The 12,364-nt window shown below is 39.2% G+C and overlaps 1 protein-coding gene across 4 annotated transcripts in view; it reads left to right on the plus strand.

Moving 5' to 3' along the window:
* Positions 1–12,364, plus strand: part of KDM4C (lysine demethylase 4C) — a 465,635-nt gene that overhangs the window by 65,768 nt on the left and 387,503 nt on the right. For all 4 annotated transcript variants that reach the window (XR_010729088.1, XM_066257226.1, XM_066257228.1 and 1 more), the window contains exon 5: positions 11,537–11,730. Coding sequence is in view for 3 of the 4 variants with exons in the window: in XM_066257226.1 (XP_066113323.1) it covers positions 11,537–11,730 (194 nt within the window). In the remaining variant the exon portion in view is untranslated. The remainder of the gene's footprint in view (positions 1–11,536; positions 11,731–12,364) is intronic.

Consider the following 12,364-nt stretch of genomic DNA (forward strand, 5'->3'; position numbering starts at 1 on the left):
ATGTCAGAAAATATTTTCACAGACCGGCTTTTAGGGTGGGACGGATAAGGATAAATGTATCACATGACCGAGACAAGCGTCAAGAGTGAGTCTTAGATGGATGTAACAGAGGGAATCTGGTCATTTTTTAAAAATAAAACATCGTTCAGACTTAAATATAAGTAAAACAGAAATAATGTAAGTTATTTATTCTTTCTCTGTGGACTGGTACCAAATGACCCACGGACCGGTACTGGTCAATGGCCCGGGGGTTGGGGACCACTGCTCTAATGCATTTACCTAAGAATGGAAATGCTGCCTTGTACAGTATTCAACTTTACCTCAGATACTGAATTGTTTTCCAAAGAGTTTGTACCAATTTATGCTCCCTCAGCTGTGTATAATTATTTTTAAGACAGTCTTATTGAGGTATAATTTACATATCTCAAAATGTAAAATTCAGTGATTCTTGTGCAACTGTCACCACTAATCCAGTGTAGAACATTTTGTTACCTCCAACAGCTTCCTTATGCTTTACATAGATATCCTCTTTGGCACTTAATATTGTTTACTTTTTTTTGAGAGAGTTCTTTATAGTATATTCTGACTGGAGTTTGTTTATCAGATAAGTGACTTGCAAGTACATTCCTCCAGTCTTTCAGTCTGTAGCTTGTCTTTTTAGTCTCTTAATAGTGCTTTTCACAAAGTCTTAGCCCCCCCCCCCTTTTTTTTTAAGTGATAGAGACAGAGACAGATAGGGACAGACAGGAAGGGAGAGAGATGAGAAACCTCAACTCGTATTTGCAGCACTTTAGTTGTTCATTGATTGCTTTCTCATATGTGTCTTGGTGGGGGAGAGGGCTTCTAGCTGAACCAGTGATCTCTTGCTCAAGCCAGAGACCTTGGGCTCAGGCCAGCAACCATGAGGTCATGTCTATGATCTGACACCCAAGCTGGCGACCCAGCACTCAAGCTGATGAGCCTGGCTCAAGCCAGATGAGCCTGCTCTCAAGCTGGCAACGTTGGGGGTTTGAACTCAAGTTCTCAGTGTCTACTGCACCACCACCTGGTTAGGCTTAACTTTTTATTTCTTATTTTTAAAAAATTAAAAAAAAAGATATTATTTATTTATTTGAGAAAGAGAGAGAGAGAGAGAGAGAAAGAGAGAGAGAGAGAAAGGAAGAAATAAGGGGTGGAGGAGCAGAAAGTATTAACTCATAGTTGTTTCCCGCATGTGTCTTGACTGGGTAAGCCCAGGGTTTCGTACCAGTGATCTCAGTGTTCTAGGTTGGTGCTTTACCCACTGTGCCACCATAGTTTAGGTTTGTTTACCTTTTTACTTCTTGTCAATCTTATGTCTGTGAAATGTCTTGTGTGTGAATTTGCATTTTTCTGATTACAAATGATATGAGAGTATAGTTTCATATCTTTATTAGCTCTTTACGTTTTCTCTTTTGTAAAACATCCTCTGCATATTTTTCGATTAGATTGTTTGACCTTTTCTTATTATTTGGAATTTTTTTATGTATTCTGGATACCAGAGAATCCAGTTGTATTTGCTGAGTTATTTGCTTTAGCTGTGGCTTATTCTTTTTATTTTTTTTTGTTTCTTTTTTTGTGTGTGTGTGACAGAGAGAGGAGCATAGATAGGGACAGACTGATAGGAAGGAGAGAGATGAGAAGTATCAGTTCTTTGTTGCGGCTCCTTAGTCTCCTTAGTTGTTCATTGATTGTTTTCTCATATGTGCCTTGACTGGGAAGCTGCAGCAGAGCGAGTGACCCCTTGCTCAAGCCAGCAACCTTGGGCTCATGTCTGTGATCCCACACTCAAGCCAGCGTTCCCACGCTCAAGCTGGTGAGCCCACGTACAAGCTGAATGAGCCTGTGCTCAAGCTGATGACCTTGGGGTTTTGAACCTGGGCCCTCCATGTCCCAGTTCAATGCTCTATCCATTACTCCATGTCCTGGTCGGCTGTTTCTTTTATTTTGAATGTTGTATTTTTTTTTTTTTTGTCATAACCAATTAATTTTAATTGTAGTTCTTGAAGGCATAATAAATGGTGCACTTTAGGCCCTGGCCGGTTGGCTAAGTGGTAGAGCGTCGGCCTGGCGTGCAGAAGTCCCAGGTTCGATTCCCGGCCAGGGCACACAGGAGAAGCGCCCATTTGCTTCTCCACCCCTCCCCCTCTCCTTCCTCTCTGTCTTTCTCTTCCCCTCCTGCAGCGAGGCTCCATTGGAGCAAAGATGGCCCGGGCACGGGGGATGGCTCCTTGGCCTCTGCCCCAGGCGCTAGAGTGGCTCTGGTTGCAACAGAGCGACGCCCTGGAGGGGCAGAGCATCGCCCCCTGGTGGGCAGAGCCTCGCCCCTGGTGGGCGTGTCGGGTGGATCCCGGTCGGGCGCATGCGGGAGTCTGTCTGACTGTCTCTCCCCGTTTCCAGCTTCAGGAAAAAAAAAAAATTAAAAAAAAAAAATAAATAAATGGTGCACTTTATAAACTTCATGGGACTGTTGTACACATTCAATAAAGTGACAACTGTATAATACCACCTGATATATCAAAATGAGGGACATACTTTTGTTTAGATGCAATCTACAGAATTAAAAACAAAACCAGAAGCCATTCACAGTTATACTGATTGTCAGTTAAGTGTTTTGCATTTAATACTTGATGTAACAGCCATTATCTAGTAGGGAATATTGAAAATTATTTCAGATTCTCAACCTGTTATACTCTGTTGGGAAGGTTTCTTGAGGATGTGACTAGCCAAAGGTGGGTACCATCAGGATCAGAACAGCAGTGAAGTTCTACTACAGTTTTTGTAGTTTCTATTTTTTTTCATCAGTTAATAAATGGACAGTGAGAATTAAATACTTATCTTTACATTTATAAAAGGTATGCTGCGAAAGCTTTTTTATAAACATATAAACATATTTGGTAACTAGTTGGATAAGAAAATATTGTATAAAGTTATATAGCAAAAACATTAATCATGTACCCTGGAAAGATCAGTTTTGCATTTTATATTATATCAAACAAAACAGTTTTTGTTTATTTGAATCCCCTATTTAGAAATACTTGAAAAGTAAGACAGATAGAAATTATTTATTTTTACCCTCACTTTATGAAAAGAGTTAAATTAAAAGAGCTGAAACCATTGACATGCTTAAGTCCAGAATGAGCCCATATATTTGGCCACATAAAATATTATCATTTTCAAGAGCAAGAATAATAATGAAGGCTCTATAAACCATTTATATTCTACAAATACAGTATGCATTTTGGCATTTTGGCCTCTGGAAAACAAAAGCTGTAGCATCACTAAGGCCTGAGATGCCTCAGTTTTATAAATTCAGTACAGTATATTTAAGATTAAGTAAAATTGACATTAAAATTTTTAGAGATAGATGTATTTACAGTGTCTTTAAATGAACAAAGAGTAATCTTAACGTAATTGATTTTTTTTTATCAATCTTCTTTTTTAAATTTTATCTATTTATTGTATTTTTATCTTTCCTGGGACTCTGATCCCATGAACCTTAGGCAAAATTACTCTACTTTACCTTTCAGATTTTCCATCTCTTATTTTTGTACTGCATTGTGTGTTAATGACTTAAATTTTATCTTTTGGTTAAATATTCCTCTTATTTAACCCTTTTAATGTTTTTTAGTTTAATAATGATATATTTTACTTTTAGAAGGCTACTCCAATCTCCAGATCTGACTGATCATTCCAAATAGTTTATTTCACTTGCTTGTCTTTGTGATCCTAGTTTTTATTTCTTTAAACATTTTATATTCTTTACTGTCTCTTTGATAATTCTGATATCAACAGTTCTTTACATCAGGTGAGGGAGTCTTCTACATGCTTTTTCAGCTGTATTTGCTAGCTTTCTCCAATGTTTGCTTGCTTTCCTAGGTATATGGTGATTTTTTTGTTAGTTGTATGCTTTGGCTTGATCTTAATTTATGGAACATTTGCAGGTTTCAATGCAAGATGCTTTTCTCACAAGGAGATTGGGATTGTTTCTGCCTGAATCAAGGATATCGTTAACCTCAAACCCCCAATGGTACAGATTCAAATTAGAAGTCCCCAGCTCTCTGTAGCCTATTAATTTGACTGGATATTTCCCCCTTTTTCTTCTCTCCTTTTCATACTCACATTTACCTTTTAAAAGTGAAGTCTTTTTATATGGCCCTTTTAGTGCATATTTTTTTGGTTTCTTTCAAAACTTGTTCTAAATTGCTTATTGTCTAGACCAGTGGTAGTCAACCTGGTTCCTACCACCCGCTGGTGGGCGTTCCAGCTTTCATGGTAAGCGGTAGTGGAGCAACCAAAGTATAAATAAAAAAATAGATTTAACTATAGTAAGCTGTTTTATAAAGATTTATTCTGCCAAACTTAGCAAAAATCCGACATAAAGTACTTGGTAAGTAATTATTATTATATGCTTTAACGTGCTGTAACTCTGCTTTATAAATTTTATAAAGTAAAGTTACTTTCCTACTTTATAAATCACCATTACTGTGGAACCAGTGGGCGGTTAGGAAATTTTACTACTAACAGAGATACAAAAGTGGGCAGTAGGTATAAAAAGGTTGACTACACCTGGTCTAGACCTTTAGAGAGAAAAGAAAGCACTGCTGTAAAATTGTAGGTATTTTGATGTGTAAAAATGCAAAAGAGAAAAGTCTGTTCTAAAAGTAAAAGGTTTAAATGATGTGAGATTTTTATGGATAAGAAGCAGCAAAAAGAGCTATTATGTCACATATTGTAATTAATGTTAAAGCAAAATGAATTTCACATGGGTCTAGTTTTATTCTTATTGTGTAAAGATCCTAAGCAAATCCTCAGTCAATTTTAAAAGGTGGACTGGACTTTCATTTTAGTTGGTGAAAGGTACAATTTTCACATATTACTTTTTGAAATGGATTGAATTTTGAAGTCTTGAAAGAACCATCCAAATTTTATTTTTCTTTCTCTAGGTGCATTATCTTTGAAGCTTTAAGGACTTGTTACAGCTCATATGAAATAAAGGCAGTAATGTACATAATGTACATTAGTCTAGCTTTAACTTACCAGCAAATTAGTGGTGATTGGATGGATGGTCTTCTGTTTGGATCACAGCACTCTAGTAGGAGTTGACTAGGATTTTAGAAAGGGATAGTAAGAACTAAATGGGGAAAAGCAGAATCTTTAAAAAATAAAACCTTAAAAATTAATATTCTGATTTAATTAGTTTACACAAAAATACCTAAAATATACTGCACAGTAACATGCTACTGAGAAACACCATGACAGCCCTGGTCAGTTGGCTCAGTGATAGAGCATCGGCCTGGCGTGCAGGAGTCCCGGGTTCGATTCCTGGCCAAGGCACACAGGAGAAGCACCCATCTGCTTCTCCACCCCTTCCCCTCTCCTTCCTCTCTGTCTCTCCCGCAGCCAGGGCTCCATTGGAGCAAACTTGGCCCGGGCGCTGAGGATGGCTCTGTGGCCTCTGCCTTAGGTGCTAGAATGGCTCTGGTTGCAACAGAGCAACGCCCCAGATGGGCAGAGCATCACCCCCTGGTGGGCATGCTGGGTGGATCCCAGTCGGGCACATGCAGGAATCTGTCTGACTGCCTCCGTTTCCAACTTCAGAAAAATACAAAAAAAAAAAAAAAAAAAAAGAGAGAGAAACACCATGTCATAATGCTCTGTTATAAAATTGGGACCCGTGTCAGTATTTATGAACGGATTGATTACAAAGAATTGTGACTTGCTAGAGTGATAACACATTTGCTACTGAGGAGACTGACTGCTCTGTTCTCATTTCAAACAACGAGGGCTGGAATGTTAGAGCGTCTTACTTCCACCTGTCAGTTAGGGAGTTCTGCTTTTGCTTCCCAGCATGAGGGTTATTCCAGAGCTTTTGAGATCCCTATACTAATAAAATAACTCACAACTCTACTGAGTTTTAAGACTTATGACTAGTTTTCTTTGGGTAAATATCAAGTATAAAGAAATATTACTTTCCTTTTTTTAATTTTTAAAAGGTATTTTTGCATGCATTACCTTTTTCCTTTCTCCTTCAGCCTTCTTAAATTATTGCAGTTAGTGTGAATTTATGTTTTAAAAAACATTTTACTTATTGATTTTTTTAGACAGAGGAGAGAAAGAGACAGAAAGGGGGAAGGAGCAGGAAGCATCAACTTGTAGTTGCTTCCTGTATGTGCTTTGACAGGGCAAGCCCAGGGTTCGAACCAAAGACCTCAGCATCCCAGGTCAATGCTTTATCCACTGCGCCACCACAGGTCAGCCAAGGGTGAACTTTTTAATACCAGCTACCTTTTGCAAATGTGGCCACATATGTATTTTGTTTGGTCTACATAGTTTTAAAAGTTTGTAATGTCATGTAAAATTTGAACTTTGAGCTTCACTTAAAAGATCAAAAGATCAGGCAGTATTCCCAGTGATAGCAATAAATAGAAGCTAAGTAATGGCTGTTTCTGTTAGACAAGATAGTAGATGGTCTGCAAATGGTCTTTCCTACTCCCCTTTTGATATACACCTGGCTGCTTCACTTATTGATGATACCTGCCTGGCTCTTTGGGTACCTGAGTGTAACTTCTACTTTTTCTCTCAGCTCTTTGCTTTGTGCTGTGCCCTTTAGAGCACGCTGCTGACAGCCCTCTTTGAGATAGGGTAGGCTCTGAGCTCCAGGGAATACCATTCAAAGAAGCTGTGGTCTTCCCACCTTTTAAACATTTGGTTAGAAAAATTTTGAACATATTTTCCTGTGTATTTTGCAGTCTTGTCTTTACAAGTGTCCCCTGAAGTACGAAAGTGCAGATTGGCCCTGGCCGGTTGGCTCAGCGGTATAGCGTCGGCCTGGCGTGCAGGAGTCCTGGGTTTAATTCCTGGCCAGGGCACACAGGAGAAGTGCCCATCTGCTTCTCCACCCCTCCCCCTCTCCTTCCTCTCTGTCTCTCTCTTCCCCTCCCGCAGCCGGGGCTCCATTGGAGCAAAGTTGGCCCAGGCGCTGAGGATGGCTCTGTGGCCTCTGCCTCAAGTGCTAGAATGGCTCTGATTGCAGCAGAGCGCCGCCCCCTGGTGGGCGTGCCGGGTGGATCCTGGTCGGGCGCATGCGGGAGTCTGTCTGACTGCCTCCCTGTTTCCAGCTTCGGAGAAATGAAAAAAAAAAAAAAAGTGCAGATTTAGGTACTGTTAGGAAGCCTTCTGCTGGTAGGGGTATTTATTTTTAAAGTTGTTCCAGCGAGGGACTAGACCTTTTCTATGGATGTTTTAAGGTGGCCATATTCTTGTCATGGCCAATCAACTGAGCTACCCAGCCAGGATTTGGTGAGTATTCTAATGTGGCATGCTGCTTCTGTGTCATCCATAAGTCTCCCAGTGACTGGGTCTGGATACTTATAGTGCTGAGACGTGGGTACTCATTGGCCTGATACGGCCTCAAGTGTAAGGGCTGTGACTTCAAACTTGGTATGGTCTCTGTGTAGGGTTATGGATGCATTGTTCATACTCTGATGTCAGTTTGTGGCACCACTTTCTTAAACAGCTCCTGACTCTGTTTCTGCTATTGAAAACTGAAGAGCTCCTTTATTTATGTATGTATGTATGTATGTCTGTATGTATATATATGTAAATCAGAGGAGGGGAGATAGTGCGACAGACTCTTGCATGTACTCTGACCAGGATCGACCTGGCAATCTCTGTCTTGGGCTGTTTCTTAAATCAACTGAGCTATTTTTAGTGCCTGAGGCTGATGTTTGAACCAAGTGAGCTGTCCTCAGTGTCTGGGCCGAAGCTAGAACAAACTGAGGCACTGGCTGCAAGAGGGGGGAAGATGGAGAGAGGGGGAGTAGAAGCAGATAGTCACTTCTCTTGTATGCCCTGACCAGGAATTGAACGTGGAATGCCTATATGCCAGGCCAATGCTCTATCCAGTGAGCCAGCTGGCCAGGGCTCTGAAGAGTTCTTTTAAACTGCTATCTGATTTCTGATAGTTGGAAGATAAAAGAAAAATTTTTGATAAGCTTCTCAATTATACATATGTGCACAAATATTGGTCTAATGGTGAATTATTTCAGGAAAACCAAACAGAAACATGGTAATAGACAAACAGAGCAGGTCGGGCCTAGAATGTTGACTGGGTAATTGGGGTGAAGGGAATAGGGACCCAGGAGGAAATGTCTGCCCACTAGAGGTCAAGTGAGTGACAAATACCACTCAAGCATCTGCTGAACATTGTGCGGAAGTTTTATTTGAATGGATGGAATGTAAGAAGAGGCATTTACCTGTGAAGATGGGCTCATGTGTGTGGATTTTCTGTTGAGATTTGATGGCTTCAAGCTTTGAACTGTTTGGTAAATTTTGAGTTGTTATCATGGGGCTTATTTGTAGCTGAGGTTTTTCTAGAGATGTTTACACTATATCAGTTCTATCAGCAACTCAAGTGAAGCAGCTTTATTTTTATCTATCTCTCTCTCTCTCTCTCTCTCTCTCTCTCTCTCTCTCTCTCTCTATCGAGGAAGGGAGAGAAAGAGACAGAAATATTGAGCTGTGCCTGTATGTGCCCTGACTAGGGATTGAACCTGTGACCTTAGTGCACTGGGACGACACTTAATCTACCGAGCCACCCGACCAGGGCCTGAAGCAGCTTTTATTATAAGCTTGCCAATATTTGTGTAGGACAATTGTATCCCTGGGATGAGGAAAATGCCTCAGCTTTATTCATTTGCCTGTCCTAAATTTTAGCTCTTCAGATCTTTGTTGACAGTTGTTGCTGAGAGAGGAGGATGATATGTTGTATTTTGAAGTGATGTATGCATAGTGTAATGAGGTAGAGTATGGCATAACACTTCACCTAAATGGCAGACTAAATATAGTCTGGTTTGAATTTGTGAAGGATACCTGGTGTATTAGTAAAGCCTGTCCTTGCAGGCAGTTAGCCAGTTTGGTCAACAGTAGAGAGTAGAAATTGGAGAAAAAATTTTGAAGCTGTAAGATTTGTCTTCAGCCTCTTTATACCAGTTATTCTTAATCCTTTAATCACTTCTTTGATTGAAATTATATGATTTTTAAAATTTAGCGACAAATTAAAGATTCAGAATCATGTTAGTCTTAGCCTTGCCCATCACTTGGCCTTGCGAAAACATATTATTTGCCTATTAATGGGGAGAACTTCAGTAGTAAATGTTTTAGGCCTTTATTATTTCTTATCACTTGTTTGTTATTTTGGGGGAGGCTTTCCAGTAAAATTTACTAGAGAATAGTGGAGATATTTATTCCATCTGCTCTAAGAAATAAGTTTTATTTTCTAAACATGTCATGTCCTTTAGCATGTATAGTATTCCAAGGCTCTCTGGGAAGGTACTAGCCCTCAGGTTTTCATGAAGAAAGACTGGAAGCTCAGAAAAATCTCAGTGATTTTCATTCTGATCAGTGGCAGAGCTGGGGTTATAACCTGGGTCTTCAGCCAGCACTCTTATTTCTCTACCCTCGTCCCCTCAGACCCGCAGGTCTAGGGGTGTCAAAGAAGTCAGCCTCAGTTATTTTTGAAAAATAATGTCAGTCAGTAATAAAGTGAGGACTTTTCTAAATGTAGGACTTTCAGAGGAGTACTTTGTTCCTAAATTTGCAAGTTCATTCAGTTAAAAATGATTCCTATAATATGGCTCTCATTTATTACTTCAGATTCATTGCCTCAGTAATGACTTTTAAATAGACTTTATTATTAGAATGATTGGACTGAGTCTGATTGGACTAGAGTTAAGAGATTGCATCACTATAAATAGAGTGAGATAAAATGTTTTGCATAATTTGATTGAACTTTTATGAAGTCTCATAAGTTGGAACCTAGGATCTTCTCTAAAAGGGTGCTTACTTTGATCAATTTCCAAATAACAAACTGTGGGGTTTAAGATGGAGTGGTTACTTAGGAGTATTTGGGATTAAATTATTTCCACTGACACTTTCAATTTTGTTACCTGGGGCAGAGCTCCATTAAATGCTCCATCAATAATTTTTCTAACCAAAAAGCTTGAGGAGATGAGATTACTACACTGATTAGAGAACCAGTTATAGACCAAAACAAAAACAGAACAACCTTGTAAGTTTTTAGTGTATAAGGGAAATATTAGATGTGATTGTCTGTGAGGCCATTGGCATAGTTATTGGAGAGGGCCTTATTGGTAAATATAAATTAGTTTAATGCCCCACTTTAATAGCACCTTGAGTAGTTTGAAATGGTTTTAAAGGCATTGCAGGTTCCTCATGATTGCATAGGAATGTCACAGTCTCTGATATTTATATTTGATTATAGGAAAGGCATATGGGAAAATACATAGTTTGTATAGATTTTAAGAAGTGAATTAATAGTTGATTGATAAATTGAAATAAAATCAGAATCTCTTCCTATCACCTTAATTCTTTTTTAAAAAATTTTATTTTATTTTAGCGAGTGAGGAAGGGAGAGAGTGAGAGAGAGACAGGAACATTGATTTGTGCCCTATCTGGGGACTAAACCAGCAACCTCTGTGCTTCGGGATGACGCTCCAACCAACTGAGCTATATGGGCAGGACATCACCTTAATTCTTATACCAGCAACCCTATCCTTTTCTTTTTGTCATTATCAGCCATGTTGGGTTATTGTTATAAAACGACACTATTCCAGCAATTCTACCAAAGTTTGGAGAAGCATTTTTAACAGTTAAAAATTTAGAGTTTAATACTTAGTTGAGGAAGCAGTAAAAGCACAATGTACTGTGGCTTAGGATATGCTGAGTGGTTTTCCAGTAGAGTTCAATATTTAGGAAATGGTGTATCACATGCTAAAATTGAAATGGATGGGGTTGAGCCTGATCTGTGGTGGTGCAGTGGTTAAGGTGTTGGCCTGGGATGCTGAGATTGCCGGTTCGAAACCCTGGGCTTGCCTGGTCAAGGCACATATGGTAGTTGATGCTTCCTGCTCCTTCCCCCTTCACTCTCGCTCTCCCCACTCTTCTCTAAAAGTGAATAAATAAAATCTAAAAAAGAAATGGGGTTGAGACATAGATGAAAGATGATATATTTCACTAGTGGTATCTTAAAATGATGTCTGATATTGAATATGACTTCTAAAGTAATACACAAATAAACAAACAAACTGAAAAACAAACAAAAAAAACGACAAAAACCCCCCTCAAAACTAAAAGTTTTGCCAAAGATGGAAAGCACATTCCAGATCACATACTTTGGAGCAGTGATTTTTTTGCTAACAGCAAGTGGGGACCTAACTTACATTTATGTTGGTAATCAGGGAATCATTTGGTATAATTTAATATTACTATTTCTATAGAACCACATTATTCTTTTAATAAGCTTGGGGAATTAATATTGGTTATATATAAATATATGTGTTTCTTGAATATTTGCTTTATTTTTTATTTCTAATGGAATTATGGTATATAGTACAGTAATTTTGACAGATGATGGTTTGATTAGTAGATATTGTCTTTATTAGTGTATTAATGTTTTTTTTTGTTTTTTGTTTTTTTTTCTCTCTCCTGGTTCCAGGGTGTGGATGAATGGAACATAGCTCGTCTAAATACAGTCTTGGATGTGGTTGAAGAAGAGTGCGGTATTTCTATTGAGGGTGTAAATACCCCTTATCTCTATTTTGGCATGTGGAAAACCACATTTGCATGGCACACTGAGGATATGGACCTCTACAGCATTAATTATCTTCACTTTGGAGAGCCCAAGTCTTGGCAAGTTGCATGTTTAACATTCATTTGCTTTGGAGTTTTGAAGGTTGGGCAAAGCACTGTAAACCTACTGAAGAGGATTGTTTTCCTTTGGTAGAATCAGATTTATATGAACTGAAAGAAAGTTTTTGACTGTGGTAATGAGTTATCTTCCACCATGCTTGAGGTTTTGCTAGTGGTGACTTGTCTATCTAAAATTACCTATAGATTGGCCCTGGTCGATTGGCTCAGTGGTAGAGCATTGGCCTGATGTGTGGATATCCTGGGTTCGATTCTCAGTCAGTGCACAGAGGAGAAGTGACTACGTGCTTCTCCACTCCTCCCCCTCCTCCTTTTTTCTCTCTCTTCTCCTCCCACAGCCATGGCTCGATTGGTTCAAGTGCATTGGCCCCAGGCGCTGAGGATGGCTTGGTTGATTCGAGCATCAGCCCCAGAAGGGGTTGCCCTGTGGATCCTGGTCCAGGCGTATGTGGGAGTCTGTCTCTCTATCTCCCCTCCTCTCACTTGGAAAAGAAAACAAAATTGCCTACAGACCATTATGCGGGTGATGGATTGATAGATATTTTAGTCTCGAAGAATTTGTTAGGCATCTTTACTTATCTCATCATTTGTTGGAAGGTATGTGGGAAAGTTGACT

The sequence above is a fragment of the Saccopteryx bilineata genome, chromosome 2 (genome assembly GCF_036850765.1).
Source record: "Saccopteryx bilineata isolate mSacBil1 chromosome 2, mSacBil1_pri_phased_curated, whole genome shotgun sequence".
Classification (NCBI taxonomy): Eukaryota; Metazoa; Chordata; class Mammalia; order Chiroptera; family Emballonuridae; genus Saccopteryx; species Saccopteryx bilineata.